Raw genomic sequence first — 20,423 nt, 5'->3', positions numbered from 1 at the left:
CCACACGTGCGTCTGTCCCACACCCGCCAGAAGCAGTCTCCTTTCCTGTGCACCCGTGTCAGCGGCCCGCAGCTGCAGGGCCAGGTAGCTGCTCCAGCTCTCAGAGCTGGCCGTGCCTCCTGAGGGGCAGTCTGACTCCCAAGCCAGACTCCAGAGTCAGCTCCACAGCGCAGCGACAGGGGCTGTGTCCGGAGGCCCCGCCAGGGAGCCCCCTGCTGTGTCTGTCCGCGGCTGCGTGAGAAGAGGCGCTGGGGCAGCCCTTCGCCCAGCATCTCCCAGGGACAGCCGTTCTGGGTGTGAAGGCGCCTCAGGCCGGCAGGAGAGCCACCTCCTGGGGGATCCTGGCCTGCTCTCGGGCTCCCCAGGGAGGGGCCTAGGCTGCCACTGGCCGCGGGCAGGACTTGGTGTCGGAGCCCCACCTCACACCTGCTCCCGGGGCCAGGGGAGGCCTCGGGAGGGGCGGGGGAGGGGTTTCACAGGCTCCGCGTGTGGGGGTCTCTGATCCACTCCCCAGCCCACGGCCTGCCCCGGGGCCATGGTCCTTCTCTTTTCTAAACAGCCTCGGCCTCAAAGATGCGCTTGAGTGTGCACGTGTGTGCGCGATCCGCGTGGGTGTGTCCCCCCTGGACGTCAGGGTTCTTCCCCAAACCAAACTCATCACTAACTCCATCCACCCTCCCGGAGCTGAGGAGCCGGGCTCCGGCCTGTGGCCTGAGGGAGGCCCGTGCTGGGCTCCGTCCATCCGGACCCCGTCCATGACTGCTGGGGACGGACGCGTGGACGGAGGCAGGGGTCACCGGTGTCACATGTCGATGCCCCTACGCAGACTGCCGTCTCCCGGACGTGGCGGGCGGGGTGGCCTGCCGAAGGGAGGGGACGCCCCCCTGTGAAGCCGTGCTATGCAAATCGCTCGGGGTCAGGCGGCCCATGAGGACTGTCCCAGTGTCTGAAGGTGTGGCCATTCAGGATTGCTGGTGGTGTCAGGGTTGGTGAGATGTGAGCTGGAACCTTGTTTTTGTTTGTTTCTGGAAAGCTCATCCTCCAGTTGAAGTTCTAAGGGTGAATATGGTGGGGGGCCCAGACAGCTGTGATCTCTCCCCACTGGAATCCTGAGGCCTCCTTGGTCCCCTGGGCTCACCCCAGGGATGGGTGTGCCAGGCGCAGCCTGCGACTCGGACCCCTTGGGGCACCAGGCGCCCTGCCCCCCCCACCCAGGAGAGCCGGATGCAGAGTCCGTCTCACTGCCCCCTTCCAGCTCTCTTCCCCCCGCCCCTCGCCTCATCACTGCCGGGGCCCCTGCGTCTCGCCTGCATCGCACGGGCTGAGGCTGCAGCAGCCAGCGTGGGGACACGTCAACGGAGGGGGCGCTCCTCACACCCATCCCTGCTTCCAGGCAGCCGGAGAGCTGCCCCTGGAGGCCCCCACCCCCTCCCAGATGGCTCCCGGAACTCCGTCCCAACCAACAAGTTAGTGTTAGCTAAACACACAATCAGCGTCAAACGTCCCTCTTTCGTAGCTTGTAGATACGACGGGTCCAGATCAGAGGATGCGGCCAGCGGAGGCCTGGACTCGGTGCTGGCAAAGCTCTTAGGCAGGTTCAGCGCCTGTAGGGAATTTCTGTTCTTGTGACCAGGAGACGCCGGCAAGAACGCCCTGGTCTCGGGCGGCGGGCACCCCCAGCCCGGGGCCACCATGCCCGTCAGGCCTCAGCACCCGCCACCCCTGGCCCAGCGGGCCTTCCCTTTCCTGTGTCCTTCAGAACATGCCGGGCGCCAGACCTCTTGCCGCCAAAGTGTCAGGGTAACAGCAGTCGTCAGGCCTTCCCTACTGTGAGCAACGTCTACACGGGCTTTTGAGATGACGGCTCTGTTCTCTCCAAGGGGAGAGTCAGGGAGAGGAGTCTCGATTTTTGTCAAGGCTGAAAGGCGTAACACCAAGAAAGCAAACCAGTCTCCCCGCTATGGAGCACCCTGAGAGACAGTTCCCGGCAACGTGGCGCAGATAAGACAGGCCCCCCGCGAAGCAGGGGATCCCGGGGGGGAACCTCTGTGTATAATTGGAACGCGTTTTGCTTTTCCTTTCTCTCCTTTTCCCATTCTGATTTTTTTTTTTTTTCATGTTTCTTTTTGAAAACGGACGAAATGTGTAGCAGCCCGCATGACTGTGGTTGTTCTGGGGAAAGATACTGGAGTATGATGTATTCACGCTGCATCTCTGAGCATTGCGCAGTTAGACAAACGTTCCAACTTTTTTTGTAATCGTCAACAGCACAACTATTTTGTATTGTTGTTTGTATCATTTTGTACCAAAAAGAAAAAAAAAAAAAGGAAAAAAAAAAAAAGGGCAGAGCGTTGATGTTTTCAATGTGTTTTCTAGCGCCAGGCGGTCTCGGCTCTAAACTGAGTAGCAGCTTCGCGGAGTTGCCATGTGTGGGAGCGGGCTCGGGGCCCTGGCACGCTGCTCCAGGGCAGTAAATAAAGTCCCCCTGTTAAGTGGTCGCCTGACCCTGGCTGGTTTTTCTCCGAGTGTCCCATCCGCTCAGGGGCAGCAGATGAATGAACACGGGCGCTGAGGTGTCGAGAGGGGGATCTGAGCACCTGCTCTGTCTCAGGCTCCGCCCCAGGCTCTGAGGGCACAGACAGCCACAGGACCAGGCCCACTCCTCACACCTGTGAGGCCCCGGGACACGCACAGATGAAGGCCCACGGGCCGTATGTCTAAATATGCCGAAGTTCTTAGGTCTAAACCAAGCTAACAAACCGCTCAGCGAGGTGTGTTCCCCCTCCTACCTTGGCGATACACCTTCCAACCACCATGAGAAGCCTGGGTCAAGTTCAGGGTTCTCCTGCCCCTCGGATTCTCTCAGGGCCCAGCCTCCTCCCCACCTCCGGGGACTGCAGGCCCACCCCTGACGCCAGCCGGAAACCCACGGGCCAGCGGGTCCAGTCCTCAGCAGCTCTGGTCACGTGCCCCAGCCTGCCCTCGACCGCTGGCCTGAGTCTGAGCCGCGGTGGCTCACACCTTCCTGGTCACAAAGCTGCACAGGGGGAGCCCCCGGGTTCAGTGCCAGACTCGCTGGGGCTCTGCCCGCCTCAGGGAACAGCTCAGAAAGGCTGAGGGGCGCCCCGCTCACCCCACTAATAAGTGGCGCAGTCAGACCAGAGCCCCAGGGACCCACCCTGCAGGCCAGGCTCCCAGCCCCGCCCCCCCCCAGCCCCCACCCACTTCCAGGACTCTCCTGGGGCTCGAATCTGCATCCACAACAAGGTGCATAACAAAAAGTCACTCACATGGTTAATTATAGGCAGGCACAGTTGACAATTACAGGCATGATTAGCACTTGCTAATTTTGAGGGTGCCAGCAGCTAATGACATTCATAATTAGGCAACTGCTGTGGGCCTGGGACAGGCAGTCACAGCTCCTTGTAATCAGACCCCCGGGGTCCGCTCCACGGCATGTGGGATCTTCCCGGACCAGGGCTCGAACCCGTGTCCCCTGCCCTGGCAGGCAGATTCTTAACCACTGCGCCACCAGGGAAGCCCTCCCCTGCCTCTTGTTTCTAGAGAAGCTGAAGTCTCCCAGGCCTCCCAGAGTCACAAAGGAGCGGCTCAAGAAGCTAATGATTAGAACCAAGAGTCACAGACTCAGGGGCTGACGCACATTCCTGAGCCATTTTACTGATACCGTAACTGCCACCAGAAGGAAAAGGCTGGCTGCACGATGACCTGAGTGCAGTCGCGACATAAGCTCCTCCATCTTGAGCAGAACTGAGTCTGTGGCGCTTGAGACAACTGAGTCTTGTCTCACGGTTCCAAGAACTGGCCTCAAGAGAATGCGATTAACATTATCGCTCATATTAACCTATATCTTTGTGTAGCTCGTTCTGCCCGTATATGTAAGCAGGCAACTAAAACTGTCAGCAAAGAGGTGCTACAGACCCATGTCGACACCCTCCACTCTGAGAATACGGCACCTGTGTCTGCAGGAAGAAGTTACAGAAGACAGGCCTTCACCCCTAATCCCACAGAAATGGAATGCTGTTCCAAGTGGGGATCTGTAAGCAGCTCTTTGCAAGAGGTCCCTCTGTCTTGTCACTAACCTTAAACCAGCCGCCCCCATGCTCTACTCGTCTCTGGCGCAAGCACACCTTTCAAATCTTTTGATCACACAATACCTTGCTTAACATGTTGCTTCTCTCCGTAGATCAAAGAAGTAGACATGAAGTATAAGTAACTAACAGACGACCAGATCTCTTCCCCAACTTCCCCTTCAGTAATCTCACGAACAAACTGTGTGAACGAGACGGCGTCTAAAAAAAGATCGCAAGGAGTCGACCACCCTGCACACAGTGGGGAATGGCGGCGACTCTGACCCCAGTCTCCATGATTAACTGACATTACTTCCTCTTTTCCCTTAAAAAACTTCCACGGCTGAGCAGAATCTTGGGAGTTGGTTTAGGGGGACCCTGAGTACGACTTCTCCCCCAGATTGCTGGTTTTCTGATTAAAAGCACCGTTTTCCATTTCTACCAACACTTGCGTCTCCAGCATGATCTCCAAACAGCGAGCAGCTGGACCTGAGTTCAGTAACATTTTTACCAAAGGAAAAAAAAATAAACTTCCACCCTGAGCCCGATTTTAACTGATCATCTCAGGCTGGGCACTGCCTCACAAGAGCCAGGAGCACTCTCGGCTCTCCTGGGCACGCCTCCGCGTCCTCTGGGCAGCGGAAGTGAGGGAGGGCTCGGTCATCACGACTCTGCCGTGCCGGACGCCCCAACACAGCGTCTCACGGCGAGACGCATGGGACGTGGGGACTCCCACTCCACAGAGGGCGGCGGCGGCGGCCCACTTCGGGGCCAGTTTGACCTAGTCACTGTTTGCCAGGAACGTGCCGGCACCACCACGTTAAGTGATCCCACCGCTCCCCGAGCCCAAGGGGCACAAGCACGAGCCCCACGCCCACGCGCAGACCAAAGCCCGCCTCCTGCCCCAGCAGGCCCCTCCCCGAGGCGGGGGCGCTGCCAGCTCACCGGGACCTGCCCCCACGGCACCCAGGGCCAGGCCTCTCCTGCACAGCCCCACAGCACCTCAGACCAAGGCGGGCGGGGCAGTGCAGGAGCACAAGCAGGGTCTCCCCTGACCCTGCAAACTGCAGCTTTAAGCAGCCTCCTCGGAGAGGGAAGGGCCTTGTCCGGTCCCTGGGTGCGTGGGTGGGAGCAGGGTCAGCCCCCTTCGTTGGCGGGACCGAGGCCTGGAGGCTCCCAGAGGGGGCCTGTCCCGAATGCCTGAAGACCACCCCACGCTCCCCGACACCTGCTGCCCCAGCCAGCGGCCTCCCCCAGAGGCCTGGGTGGCAGTAACCTCGTCCTGACTCAGGCGCTCAGGGGTTGTATCAGATTCGGGGCACTCTGCAGGCTGCGGGCCTCGTGAGCACTGCCTCATCTGGACAGCGTTAGGCCTCAGAAAACAAGGACCTTCAAGGTTGACGCTGGAAAGCACAAGGCCCAGGACGGCCGCTGAAGAGCCAAAGGAGTGGGGTGTGGCCATACTGTCTGAGCCTGAGACCACTCTCCGCCCTCCCTCCCAACCCATGTGCCCCATCACATCCCGGACCAAATGCCCACCATTCCCGTCCCCAACCCACCCCCCACACTCACGCTCACTCAGACCCAGGTGCACACACGCAAGCGTGCCACACACACACACACACATGCACACACACGGCTGTCCTGACTCACACTTAGTTGAAGGGTGCTGACCGTGGTGCTGAACTCCAGCTGCCGGGCCCTGCTCCGGTGTGGCCTCAGGACATGCCCACAGGAACTTTTGCCTGTTTAGGAAAAATCACCTGCTTGGAAATTTACCTCAAAGGCAAGAACGGGGACAGAGAGGGGTGAGGTCTGGCCCCGCTGAGCCCCTGCCACAGGGACATCGCTTCTCCAGGCCCTGCCCTGCTGGGCCGGGCAGTGGGAAGGGCGCCCGGGCAGCCGGGGCTCCACGTGAGCAGCGACCCCCCTGCAAAGCCCGGGAGAACCTCGTGGCCCTGAACCCTCAGACTTCTCCATGGGGAAGGCTCCCCCCGCCCGCCCTGCGGTCCTCTCTGTTCCTCCTCCTTGTCTGATTCCTTAAACAACTTCATTATTTACGTTCACGTGTTTTACCCCAAGTTCTTCCTCTGGCCTGTCTATACATCGTAACAGGCAGCGACCTCCCTGGATGTCCCCACTGTGTTCCCAGCGTCCAGGGTGGCCTGGCCAGGAGGAGCTCACGTCCCAGCTGTCAAGACATGCTAACCAGGGCTTCCCTGGTGGCGCAGTGGTTGAGAATCCGACTGCCAGCGCAGGGGACACGGGTTCAAGCCCTGGTCCGGGAAGATCCCACATGCCACAGAGCAGCTAAGCCCGTGTGCCACAACTACTGAGCCTGTGCTCTAGAGCCTGCGAGCCGCAACTACTGAAGCCCGCGCGCCTAGAGCCCGTGCTCCGCAACAAAAGGAGCCACCGCAGTGAGAGGCCCGCTCGCCGCAACTGGGGAGAGCCCACTCACAGCAGCGAAGACCCAACACAGCCAAAAATAAATTTATAAAAAAAAAATAAAAATAAAAAAGACACGCTAACTAGGCCCCCAGACTTCCTGAGGCAGCAGCGAGTGTGTAGCCAGAGCCTGGCCAGAGTCAAGACCCAGCTTTGAGTCCAGATCTGCTCCTCCTGGAGCTCCTGACCTTGGACAAGTCCCCTAAAGGTCTCCGGGCCAACGCCACCTGCCCGGTGGGTGGCTGGGAAGATGAACTGAGATGAGCGGAAGTCCGAGTGCCCAGGAGCACAGCGGCATGGCCCAGGGGTGTGCGGGCACCCAGGGGGCCCACAGTGCATGGCCAGCCCCCCAGGGACGTGCGCTGTGGTCAGCAAGCGTGCAGTGTGCGCGCACAGGGTGTGGGTGTGTGTTTGTTCACAGGATGCACACCATCCCCATTCACCATACACCCAGGCACCTGGTGGGCACTTCACTCCCGGTCCCATTGGCTGAGACCTCTGCCCACTGCTGAACACTGAGGAGACTCGGGGTGACTTAGGGAGGGGGGCAAAGAAACTTCCAGAAGCATGCTGGCCCGAGTGGCCAGGCAGGGGGTGGGGGGGAGAGCACTCCGCACCTGGAGCCAGGAGTGGGTCTGTGCTTGCACCCTGGCCTTTTCCTTCCTTTTAAACTTCTGGAACGGCTGCCATGGAAACCCAGAGGCCGGCGGTCAGGAGCAACTGGGGAGTAGGCAGCAGTCGGGCGCCAGTCAGCCGGGCCCGCTGGGAGGGCCGGGTGGGGCCAGTCACCCACCTCCCTCCCCTGCTCTCCACCACCAGAAAAGAAACCCGGGGGGCCTGCCCGGCGGTCCAGGGGTTAAGACTTCGCCTTCCACTACCGGGGGGCGGATTCGATCCCTGCTCGGGAGCTAAGATCCCACAGGCCTCACGGCCAAACAACCAAAACTTCAAACAGAAGCAATATTGTAACAAATTCAATAAAGACTTTGAAAAAAAAAAAAAGGTCCACATCCGAAAAAGAAAGAAAGAAAGAAAACCTGGGTTCAGGGCCTCTCTTGGGAAGCTGCAGGGTTTGAAACCTCTGGGCTGGCAGTCAGGGCTACGGATGTGGAGGAATCCGTGCGAGGATGCTGGACGTGAAGGGCCAGTGACCACGCCTGGAGGAATCTGACGGGTCTTTGCGCCCGCACGGGCACGTGCCCTCTGCAGGATGGCGGGTGCCAACCCCTGCCCCCCCACCTCATCCTCTGTTAGCAGGATGGGGTGACCCCGGGCGGCTGGGCAGCTACAAGTGGTGGACAGAGATGGGCCAGGCCATTTCAGGGCCTGAGGATGCTCATCTCTGGGCATGTGTCTGCTTTTTCCCTGCTCAGCTCAGGCCAGCCTAGGACTCTCCACAATGGAACCCAGGCGGCCCGTGGGAAGAACCTTTGTGGGGTTCCGGGGCCTTTCTTTTATATCTTCTGTCTGGCGGTGTGGGTGATGAAATAAAAATTCATATTTTAAGGCAAGCGAAAAAAACTTCTACATTTTCTTCTCTGCCCTTTGGCCTCCTCCCTCCCCTCCGGGGTGCATTATGCATTAACCAGAGCCCCCCAACAGCAGAAATACCTGCGCAGCCATAAAGATCAATTTTTCTTCTTCTGGTACCAGCCATGTAATTCCCTAAAAGATAACATTCCTTTCTTAGTCCTGTAAGGGGCCTCAGTGACCCACCACTCATCCTGCATGTGCAGATGTCTTTGGTGGACTTTATGGACAAGGCCACTTAAAGATAATGACGGGTGCAGAACAGACTAATCAGACGACCGGGGAGACACTGGGCTGCACCTAATGCAAGTTCTCAGCTTAAATACTCATTTATGACCTTGTTAACGTTACTAGTTATATTACCTGTACTCTGCCTGTTTTACCCGATCATTGGTTCTTGCGTTACCAAACGTGTGACTGAACCTCTGAAAAAATTAATGACTAGGGGACTTGAAACCACTGACCAAATATACAGTTGTAGAAGATCAATGACTGTAATGGTGTAGCTCTAGATGTGGGACAAAGCGACAAGAGGGAACTGTTTCCTGGACCGTGACAGACGGTGAGTTGAGACAGGCGGCCAGAGGCCTGGGCTACTGTTAACGGGGCCTAGTCCAGGAACAGCCCATCGAGTGGCCCATCCATGAAATCCTCACCTGACCAGGGAATGAGCATTCCTAGCGCCATGGGACAAATTGGTCATGAAATGCCTCCCAAACCTGGGCAGCAATTAAGACCGAAAGGGAGGGGATTGTACATAAAGACCGCTGCCCACCATCCAGTTCTACAAGAATCAAGTCAGCCACTGGAGTCGCTGACCTACAGCCCATCCTGAAAGCAATTCAGAGCGGAGATCAAGACAAGACACTCTGAGCGCTGGGAAACCGGCAGAACGGGCCCTCAGGTAGTTTACTTTTAGGAGAAAATTTTATGAGCCCCCTTTCTTGCCTCTTCCCATACTTAGAAAAGCACCAAAACCATTAGCTAAGAGATCTGTTCCTGGAGAACAGCAGTGACCTTCTACCAAACCGTGAGCTTGGGTGCATGTACACCATCGTCAAAATCACATATACATGTGCTGACCTCCCCCCTCACCTCTTCCCAACAGTCCTCAGAGCCCTCTGAGAGGCTGTCTGTCTCCTGGCTTATAATCCTCAGACTGGCACCAATAAAAGTGTCCATTCCTTTCTTAGACGGACTACTGATTAGCCTTTTCATCCACACAGCTGCACGCCCATGCTTTTTAATAACATTTCGGTAGCTTCGCTGGAGCCTTCTGGATGCACGGACTCGTCCCCCACTCCCGTCAGGCCTGGGGGGCCAGGTGCACAGCTGCCCCGCGGGGGCAATCAGCTTAGTAACAGAGCCTCTGGTCTCTAAACCTGGGGGCGCCAGCCAGGTTTCCGCCCCTCCTCCCGGGAGGTGAACTGCGGCGCGAGGCGTTTCAACGCCAAGGACCTGAGAAGCGCGCGCCCCCGGCGACCCTCCGCTGGTGCCCCCAACCGCGTGAGCCCCAACCCCGCGGGCTCAAGCGCCCCGCCCCCCGCCGTGGGTCACATGCGCCTCCCCCCACGCTGCCCCGCCCCCACCCCACCTGCCCTCCACCCCGTGCGCCCCGCCCCCGAGAGCCGGTGGGGCGTCCTGATCCCGCGGCCCCACACCGCCACCTGGCGGCCCGGCCTGGGATGCGCGGAAGCGGTCCCCGCGTGGTCCCCAGGACGCACCGGGCTCCGCAGGGTGGTGGCCTCGGGCGAGCCCGTTCTCCCTCCGGCCTGCTTCCTCGCCCCGCTGGTCCTGGCCTCTGGCACAGACCCGTCGCTGCACTGGAAGCGGTCCTGGACAGCACCCCACAGACCCCATGCCCGCTGGTGAATTAGCATCTCTGGTCCCTCTGCCCAGGGGGCTGCAGTTAACCCCACTTCAGAGCTGAGGAAACTGAGGTCCAGAGGGTGAAAATGCTGTCTGCATCCAGAGGAAGGGGTGTGAGCCCCGACTCCGCGCTGGGGGAGCAGGGGGCCCTGGGCCAGCCCTGCCAGGAACACAGCAAGTGCAGATGCAGTGGGGCAAGGCCTGGAGACCCCACCCCTTCTTCTGGTGCCCAAATGAGGAGCCTCAGTCTGAGGATGTCACCCCCCCCAACCTACTCCGAATGTCTCCCTTCTTCCAGAAATCCCTGACATGCCCTCACCCTGAGTTTGCAGAGGCCCCCTCCCAGGGGACGGCCCCTCCCCTCCACTCTGGTGCAGGTCCTTGGCCCAGCCAGGCTTGGGGGCTACACCTGGCTTCCTCACTGAGTCTGCCCTGGGAGGGGAGGGGAGGGGAGGGACCGTGAGGGTGGGAGTACTCGGACAGGTTCTTTCCAGGGTGTAGTCTGCAATGCTGGGGGGTCTTCGGTCCTTCCCCAAACTCCTGGGAGCCAGTTCTCAGGGCTGGGCGGGATGTGCAGGCCTGGTTGAATTGACAAGTGAAATTCTTGTCACCACCCTGCCCCAACACGTCCAAAAAAGGCTCAGTGCTGGCCTTCAGGCACGGCTGGATCCAAGTGCTCCAAGAACACCACTCTTTGGTGTTCTGTATTGGCCTCACTTTCAGCCAAGCTCTCGAGAAGCAGCAGTCTAGGTGGCCCTAGGTAGAAAAGCTGACCTCCTACCAGCCCCCAAACGTGTACAGCTCCTTTCTGTGGAGTGCCCGCATCCCCCCCTCCCCTCCCGCACCCAGTTCCCCCACTCCTTGCACCCTCTCTCTTCCGTAGCATGCCCCACCCTGCCACCACTGCTGCGGCCGCCACCACCGCCTGTCCCCCAGGGGTACAAATATGCTCCAGCATCTCCCCTCCCCACACAGCCTCTCTCAAGGTTACATACGGCCTGCTCCCCACGCCCATCCCCTCTCCCCACTCGCTCCCCACTCAGCACGATCCCGACTGCAGGCCCCGCTGGCTTCGTTGGGCAGCTGCTCACCCCTCTCTGGCACTCCTTGTCCCCAGCCTGACAGGTAACCTCGTCCTGGCCCCGAACCCTTCACGTGGCACCCCAGGGACTTTGCAGCCACACACACTTTGCCACATGCCCCCTGCCCTGGATGTCACTTCCGGACGCTGTGGGACTCTCCCTGGCCTTCTTCCCTCTGCCGCCGGCTCCGCACCCCAGCCCAAGCACCAGCCTCCATTCACCGGAACTGCGAGTCCCCCACCCCTCATCCGTCCAGCGCCAGGACGTGTCCACCTCCCTCCCAGCCACTGCCACCTACACCTTCCTCCTGGCCACATCCCATCCAAGCCAGGCCCCACCTAGAAACACAGCTTCATCTTTTATCCACATTCACTTATTTCTGCGCCTTTACTGAGATACTGCGGATGCACGGTAGACTGCCCGTATTTCCAGCACGCGATCTGAGAAGTTCCGACACTTGCACGCGCCGCCACAACCAAGATCACAAACATCCCAGGACCCCAAAGATTCCTCGCACCCTTTGTAGGACTCCCCCCACCCCCCAGGCCACCCCAACGCTCTACATAAAGGGAACCCCACGGGGCCCTCTGGCCAGGCTGCGTTCCCTCATCACCACCCCCATCACCCCGAGACTCATCGTGGCACCGAGCGGCCCCTCCCTGCAGGAACAGGCCAACATATCCCTTCACCTGTAGAGGGACAGTTAGGGTTTCTCCAGTTTTTAGCCGTTTGAGATAAAGCTGCTATGAAAACTCGTGTACAATCTTTGCACGGACGGCTCTTCCATTTCTCTTGGGTGAGAGCCCAGGAGTGCCTGGCAGGGTGTGGGAGTGGACGTGGTCATAGCACACATCTCACTTCTGAAGAAAGTGCCCAGGGCCGTGCATCCTGCAGCCCCGCAGCTCCCGGGTCCTCACCCTCCCGGCACTTGGCATGGCCAGTCTTTTCCTGATGGTGTGTTGCTGGCATCTCACTGTGCTTCTAATTTCCAAACAAGCAGACAAAGTGTGCTTGCCTTTCTCCCCAGCTGCACCAGCAGGAGAAGCCCTGTCCCCCCCAACACACACACACACACACCTCTGCCCAGGCTGCGGCCTCCGCTACGCCCTGCCGCCCAGTGGGCTCCTGGCCACCTCTTCCAGCTGAAGTCCGACCCCCTCTGCGACGGTGCCTGGCCCTCTCACTGGCACTTGCTGAACAAATATATTTTAGAAAAGAAATAGATCTGTGCAGGCCTGTTCTCCTCAAAAACATAGAGATTCTGGCAGTTAGGACTTAAAGCCTGATGAAACCGCCTCAGTAAGCAGCTAAATTTGTTTGTAAGTAGGAATGTGACTTGTCTCCCTTGCGAGTCTCTGAAGGAAACAGGACATGTCCCCTTGGGCTGGTCTTTCCTGGGCCAGGTGACCCAGGTGAGGCTAGAACGACCCGGAGGACAGAGAGGCTGCCAGCGTGTCGCTGTGGAAGGGGAGCTCAGAAAGGCTGCTTACGGACTGGGGCTAAGAGCATATCTCCACCGTGAGAGCACGCACTGGTTGAGCACTTGCTGTATGCAAGGCATGAAGGCTACGCAGGACTCAAAGGGGTCCCCAAAGCTGCTCAGATCGACAGAACATGAGACCAGAACAGCTGCCTTGTGGCCTCGGCTACCGGGACAGGCAGGGCTGAGGGATGCTGGGTGGACTGTTTTTCCTTTTAGATAAAGTTTTTTCATTTTTTTTTAACGCTTTATTTGTTCAGCTGTAGTAAGTCATTTTAAGACCTGTATTCTCAGAGATGTTTTTTTTCCTTTTCTTTCTCTTCTTTTTTTCTTTCCCTCTCTCTCCCTCTCCTCCTCTCCCTCTCTCTCCCTCTCCCCCTCTCCCCCTCTCCCTCTCTCTCCCTCTCTCTTTCGGTTACGTTGGGTCTTCGTTGCTGCGCGCAGGCTTCCTCTAGTTGTGGTGAGCGGGGGCTACTCTTCGTTGTGGTGCGCAGGCTTCTCATTGCGGTGGCTTCTCTTGTTGCGGAGCACGGGCTCTAGGCACGTGGGCTTCAGTAGTTGTGGCTTGCGGGCTCTAGAGCGCAGGCTCAGTAGTTGTGGCGCACGGGCTCAGCTGCTCTGCGGCAGGTGGGATCTTCCCCGACCAGGGCTCGAACCCGCGTCCCCTGCACTGGCAGGCGGATTCTTAACCACTGCGCCACCAGGGAAGTCCTCTTTTAGATAAAGTTTACACTTGGAGACCACAGTGTGACAGAAGGGAAAACAAGTGAACTGTGGATAATCACAAGATTTGCCTTGATAACAGCATTCCCAGAAGATCACAAGCTGTCGCCTACTTAGCACACCTATCCCGAGACACTTGCATGCCTTCCCGCGTGGCACCAGGTCATCTGCCCAGGTGGAGCTGAGGCCCCACCCAGGGGGTCTGACGCTCAGCTCTGGAGTCTTTCCCCCACGGTCTCCTGAGGTACACTTTACACACGCTAAAACACACAGATCCTACCTGTCAGCCTAACCTTTCACATGTTTTCACACCCATGTGACCACTGCGCCGGATCCCGACGGCGCTTCCATCAGCCCAGAGGGCCCGGGGCCCCTCCAGCCGGGGGAACGCGCTCAGACGCCCGTCACAGCCGGGAGTTCTGCCCGTTCTCGAGCTACAGGCAAACGAACAGGGTCGGGCGAGTGGGGACGTGCGCGTCGCGCTTCTCCCCGTGTAATCCTCAGAGGAGACTCGTGTGTACGTTACCGACCACGTCATCAGTGCGTTCCTCTTACTCCCGGGTAGTGTTTCACTGCATAAATACCCTCTGGTTGCCCGCGCTCACCTTCCGATGGACACGTGGGCCGCCCCCATTTTGCTCCATCAACAAGCAGAGCCTCCGTGAGCATCCTCGCAAGGTCTCTCGGGAGGACAAGGCACTCATTTCCCTGAGTCGACACAGAAGGGTGGAACTGCGGGGTCACGCAGGTTTACGTTACCACGGTTTCCCGAGTGGTTCCGCCACGTTACATACTGACAGCCTGTGTGAAGCTCCACCCACACACAACACCGTCACCCTTTATCGTCTGAGCCAGCGTGGGCGAGTGGTGGAATCTCACCATGGTTTTGTGTTTCTCCGGTGACCCGTAACCATGAGCACCTTTTCATTTGCCTGTTGGCTCACGGGCAGACCTTCCATAAAGTACCTGTTCAAGGGTCTTGCACGTTCTTTACCGAGTTGTCTTCTGACTGCTGAGCTGTGGAATTCTTTGTATATTCTGGACACAAGTCCTTTGCCGGGCATATACTTCGCAAATATTTTCTGGAAGTCTCTGGCTTGCCCTCTCACTGTCACAAGAGCATCTTTTGATGAGAGGAAGTTTGTAACTTTAAAGTCCAATTTTCCAATGTTTTTTCTGTGGTTTGTGCCTCCTATGCCCTTAGAAATCCCTGCCCACTCCCACGTCATGACGATCTCCGATGTTTTCTCCCAGAAGCTTTGCGGTTTTAGCCCCCGTTTTCAGGCCTGTGATCCATCTCGAAGTGATGCCTGTGGAGTGAGGGCTCACGTCCCCACCCCCAACAGGGCATCCGGTCACACCAGCGAAAACCTAGTGACCGTAACGTATGGATCCCTTTCCGGACTCTCTATTTTGTTCACGGATCCTGTCTGTCTTTACGCCAATACCATGCCGTCCTGATTATTGTAGCTCTACAGGAAGTCATGAAATCTAGGGGTGGAAACACTTCAATTTTGTTCTAGATTGTCTTGGCTATTCTAAGTCCTCTGCAGATTCATGTAAGTTTCTGGAATCAGATTGTCAGTTTCTATGAAAATTGCTGGGATTCTGACCGGGACAGCATTGAATCAGTTGGGACAGAACCGCTATCTTCACAATACTGGGTCCCCTCCGTGGGTACAGCGAAATTTCTCCCTTTAGGTCTCCTTTCATCTCTCTAATTTCAGTGTAAAGATCTCAGACATCTTTAATTGTATGTATTTCCAGGTATCCCAATGTTTCTGGTGGTGGTGTTAATGCTATTTTTCTCACTTTCTAGCTTTTTGCTGCTGGCGTATGGGATTACGGTTGATTCTGGATACTGACCTTGCACTCCGAAATCTTACAAAACGCACAAGCACCGCAACCATTTCAGCGCCGTGTGCGTGGATTCTTTCGGGATTTCTGTGCACTCGACTGTGTCGCCTCAGGGTCCTGACCTCGCCTTCTTTCTCTCCGAACTTCACTCCTCATTTCTCTCTCTCGCCTTTCTGCCCGACTGGGACTGCAGTTCCCTGGGGAATGGACGTGGTGAGAGCTGATGCTCTTGTCGTGGCCCTGGCCCATCCCCACAGCACTTCTACCCCGAGCCCACGGAGGTACGCGAGTCGGACTTCGGACAACTGGTAAGGTGTTGTGCTGAAGCGCTGAGCAGCACCCGGCGCCCACAGGAGGGCGAAACAACGGACAGATGTGCGCCTCGAGGCTGCAGGCCACGCTTCTGCCAGGGATCATCCCCGGCGAGCGTCAGTCTGTGCCTCGGTGAGGCCCCCGGCAGAACGACTGGGCCAGGAGGACGTGCAGAGGAGCCGGAACTAAAGCTATCGCACCTGCAGAGACCCAAGCGCTGCTGCCCTTTACTGACTGACCTAGTTTATTTCAGGCCACGAACTTAGTGAAAACAAAGTACCAGTCGTGGTAGGAAGTCCAAGCATGACCTAATTAATCAACCGCCTTGGGCGTTTTCATGCAGGGAGAAGACTGGAAGTTGTGCCCCTGGTACTCCCTGCTCAGGCTCTGAAAATTCAGATTTAGTTTCTTTCATCATCCAAAATCACAGGCGTTACGGGGTTGAACTGCAATCCCCCCTCCCCCTCCCCCAAAAAAAGATCATGCCGGGGTTGTGTGGCGGTTCTAACCCTCTAGGACCTCAGAACGTGACCTTATTTGGACACAGGGTCTTCACAGAGGTCATCAAGTTCAAATGAGGTCACTAGGACGGGCCCTCATCCAAACGACTGGTATCCTGTGAAAAGGAGAAACTCAGACACAAAGACAGATGCACACACGGAGAAAACGCCAGGGAAAGGTGAAGGGGCGACGCTTCTACGCCCCAAGGAACATCCAAGATGCCCGCGACCACCAGAAGCCAGGGGGGCCAGGGCACACCCTCCACCACCGCACTCGGAACCAACACGGCCCACACACCTGGGTCTCGGACTTCAGCCTCCAGAACGGAGACGACCAAAACCTGTGGTCTCAGCCGCCCGGTCCGTGGTGCTCTGTCACAGCGGCCCCAGGTGACTGACGCAACAGGTACCAGAATGAGACCATAACTCGTAACTAAGCCCACGGATCGTGGGAGATCCAGCAAACTCGTCAAAATTAACGTGAAAGCTAGATGCCGAATCCCGTCACGCCAACGACAGGGTCTGTGGCTCTCGAGAGGCCGAGTGCTGGCGGGGACTCAGGCGGCTAAGCCTCTGACGGGGGCCCCTCGGGAGCCATGGTTCATCCAGGCCAACCTGTCAGGCTCCCCGCCAGATGGGGCGGGGCCTCCGGAGACCCCGCCCTCCCCGTCCGGGGGGGGGGGTCCACATCAGGGCTGGGGCCGGCCCCCCCACCCCAGATCTCCCCCGCCCCTCTCCTTACCTTCCCTCTACCAGGGGTGCCCCTGTGCCTCTGCACGGACGGGAGCCCGGCATCCACGCTGCGCAAGTCCCATCTGTGTCCGACGTGGGGAGCCCCAGGCTGAGGGCGAGGCCTGAGCTCGGCTTCCGGGCCCTCGGACGCGACCCACCGGGTCCTACTCTGGAGCACGCAGGTCCTGTCCTTGGAGGTGAGGCTATTTCTACCAGATTCGCTGGGTTTTAGACACTGATTCTAACAAGTAGCTCATAAATACACACCTCAGCGGAACCAGAGCTGAATCTCTGGCAGCAGAATCTACAACTGGAAAACTGGGAAAAATAGGCAAAACAAATACAGATAAATTTGTTTTTAATAAAGGAGTTAATTTTCTTTCAATCCTATATAAAACAATAGCAATTAAAAACTTCATTTTTGAAAGTAAAATATTTACATATGAACAAGTAACTGTGCAAAATTTACATGAAAAAATGGAAAGACAGGGATTTCCTAAAAGACAAAATAAAAGGTGTAACAGTTTTCAGGCGTTGATAAAAAATACTGATCAGCATTCAGTTCACACGCGCGAATAAAGTCTAACGTGAGAATTCACACGGAGAAAGCCGAAGTATTTACAGTCATAAAAGTACTATCAATAGACAATTTAATACAATAACCTCTGAAAATATAAAGAACCAATTAGTATATTTGTAATAAAAAAATAGGTACAAAGAAGGGGCTTTTGCTCTGGACGTCTGTAAAGCGAGTCCACAGCTTGCATACAGCCTCTTAGCAAAATAATTATAGCTACATAGCCGTCCTCACGTTGTGTGCCAAAGGTTATGTACAATTACTGACAAAATACACCAACCAGTTTTCAACACTTGATTCACACCGAGAAACAGTCTTCTGATGATTCTTCTCAACTCTGATTTTATTTCATCTAGGTTTTTTCACTTTTAGCTAAAAAACAGTGCAAGTAAAATAGATTTATGCTGAAAAGGTTTTCATTTCTTTTAACTTTACAGCTTTACAAACGATAGCAAATAAAATGCATTTGTACAGATGCTGACCACACATTCAGAAGGAGCCGCGTCGCCGGGCCCCCGCGAAGCAGAAAGGGATGAGCCCCGAGGCGCAGGCGGACGGTGAGCTGCCTGCAACTTGAGGATCCTGAATGGAGGGCCGGGGGAGGGAGGGAGATAAATAGTCTAAAAAAATCAGTTTGCTTTGCCAACTGACTAATACAAAAATAAAATAAACGAAATGAGGTCATCGGCTGTAGACACACACCTCCGCAGTAAGTTGGGTTGAACTAAACCAAATGCACAAACGATGTAGAAACCGCTATGAGGTGACAGAGGGCAGCTACTTATTTGCTAAACGATTCCATCAGTTTTTATATATGGCTTGTTTGGCAAGAAGGCCACTCGATCAAAGATGAGTTAAGATTTAATTGTCCTTTAAGAGTACCCGCGGGCCTCTTGTTCTCTGTTACAGAAACGTGTTTTCCTTCATACTGAAGAGTTGACTTAGAAACAGGAATATAAAACTGTTCCATTGTAAAGAGGTGGCTGTTTTTTAAACAATATCCCATTTGCTTGTTACAAAAAGGCGTAATCTGCAAATATAGAAAAAGTCCCCAGGCGTCTCCGTCTAAGAGGCCGCGTCCGTGCTACTTAAGGAATGCTTTGTAGAGCAACAGTGAATGGCTTGTCTCACGTTCATTTTCTAAACAAAATATGAGGTCCCTGAGGTTGACCCGCGTGATCCTTTGTCGCGTGAACTGTCTGGGGGTTCCGACGCCGGAACTGCCTGGGACCGCTGAGCCTGGGCCCGAGCCCTGGTGACGAGAAAGGAGAAGACAGCCGAGTTAGTGGCGCGCAGAGGTGGGCAGGGCCCTCGGCGCTGGAAGGAAGGGGCAGGGCCAGGTGCCGCCCCAGGACCAACTCACGTTTCCCTACAGGTGTCCCAAGAAACCCTGGTTCTGGAGGAAGCCAGGCCTGGGACCGGCTCCTTCCCGCAGGCCTACTGCTGGAGCCGAAGTGCTTTACGAGTCCCTAACGGGGAGGGGTGAGAGCAGGGGGCGCGCCGACCCTCCAGGACTGCTGCTCTCAGGCACGCGCTCGAGAACACTAACCCCGAGATTCCCCCCAGAGCTCAGACTCCGGCCCCTGGGGCACGAGGAAGGAAAAGGTGGCGGCTCCTGCCCCAAGGGGACGGCAGAACAGCTCCGGGGCTTGTGGCCGGCGTCCCCGACCTCCAGGCGTCCAGGGACTCAGGTGCGCTGACGCTGTGCCCGCGGCGGCCTTGTCATCCCTGCTTCGCCGACAAAGGCACACTTCCCGAGGCCGCAAGGTCTAGACTCCTGGGCTGGGCGGGCTGGTGGTGGTCGGCTGGCTGGCTGTGCCGAGGGCGCCACAGTCACCACGTCGTCCATGGCCTGGAGGGGGCTCCCTGCTTCCCCGGCTGACGGCGGCGCTTCGGCCGGCCTGCACCGCTCGGCGCCCAGCCTGCTCGGCCCGCGGGGGATCCGGGCGACGGCTGGGGCTCTGACGCCTGCCTGCTTGGCACAGGCGGGGTTCCGGGCGCTCTCCTGCCGCGTCGCCGCCCCTCAGCAGCAGCGTCCCGTGGTTTCAGCACGTCACCACCTCCAACCGACACTCGTGGGCATGAACCACACAACTCCCAACTGGACAGTTCTCGGTTTTCCACTCGGAATGAACACTGAGTGTCTGTATTCTGAGGGTTAAAGTCGCTCGTGTATATTTCAAGCGCAAACCTTACAACGGTGTTTTTACAGTGTTTTCTTGAAGTTTAAGGTGGGAGCACTGAGCCCTGTGATGCGGGAGGAGGCGGCAGCACAGCAAGCAGCCAGCAGGTGGCAGGTGAGGCTGGTCCCTCCTGGGCACTCAGGGCAGCTCAGGGCACACACGCCCTTCTTCCACGGCTCACCGCGTGTTCTTCATGCCCCCTTCAGACACCCTTAACCACCGGGGGGTCCTTCCTCCAGACCAGTCCTCTGGTGACTACTTTTCCGTGTTTGAAACAACTATTTAGGTTTTCTTGGCAGTTTCCCCTGAGTCTCCATAACGGCCCTAAAGGAGCATTTTGTGAACAAGACAAACAGCGCCCCTGAAAAGGTGGTGATGAAAGCACACAGTTCAGAGGAGCCAGGAGGAAAACGGGGTTCCGTCTCCGCAGCCGGAGAGCTGGCCTGCGCCGGGGGCCCTGCGGGTGTGGAGCCTCTGCACCACGGCGGGGCCTGCAGGCCGAGCCTAGGCCAGTGCCTGGCCAGACGGCTGGGGCGGGGCCGACAGGCGGGTGGGAGCTCCTCCCCGGCTCCGCCTCCGCCTCCGCCTCCGGGACAGACAGGGCGGCGCCAGACCTTGGGGCTCGCGGAGAGCAAAGCGCTCCCTCAACCACAGGCCCGGTGTCTTCTGTGACACTCGCTACAACTCTGGGCCACGTCTGATGTTCTTACTTTCAAAACAGTTCAACGGCCAAAACCAGCTGGGACAGGGGTGAGGGCTCCCTTCAGGCACAGCATTTAAAGCTGAAGCTCAAGAAATCCCTGCAAGTAATATTTCAATGAGATCTTTTTTAGAAGTCAGAGGTGCTTCCAAACAATCCGGACAGGCAAGCGTTAGCAGAGCCCACACCGGGGCTCCGGGGCCGGGACCACACCGGCCCCACTCCGCACGTCTCAGGCTCCGAAGGTCACGACGCTGCCACGCGTCACTGTTCTATGGACTTGAATAAGAAGGCCTATGTGCTCAAAGGCACCCTACTTGACAACTCAAATGACTTCTGATT

General features: G+C 57.2%; 1 protein-coding gene across 1 annotated transcript in view; it reads right to left on the bottom strand.

Moving 5' to 3' along the window:
• Window positions 1-17,052: 17,052 nt before the first annotated feature.
• TAF4 (TATA-box binding protein associated factor 4) overlaps window positions 17,053-20,423 on the bottom strand; it is a 70,930-nt gene continuing 67,559 nt past the window's right edge. The window contains exon 15 of the mRNA XM_036827136.1: window positions 17,053-18,450. Within this exon, the coding sequence (XP_036683031.1) occupies window positions 18,283-18,450 (168 nt within the window). The 3' untranslated portion in view covers window positions 17,053-18,282. The remainder of the gene's footprint in view (window positions 18,451-20,423) is intronic.

The sequence above is a fragment of the Balaenoptera musculus genome, chromosome 15 (genome assembly GCF_009873245.2).
Source record: "Balaenoptera musculus isolate JJ_BM4_2016_0621 chromosome 15, mBalMus1.pri.v3, whole genome shotgun sequence".
Taxonomy (NCBI): Eukaryota; Metazoa; Chordata; class Mammalia; order Artiodactyla; family Balaenopteridae; genus Balaenoptera; species Balaenoptera musculus.
This window is presented reverse-complemented; position numbering and strand designations above follow the sequence as displayed.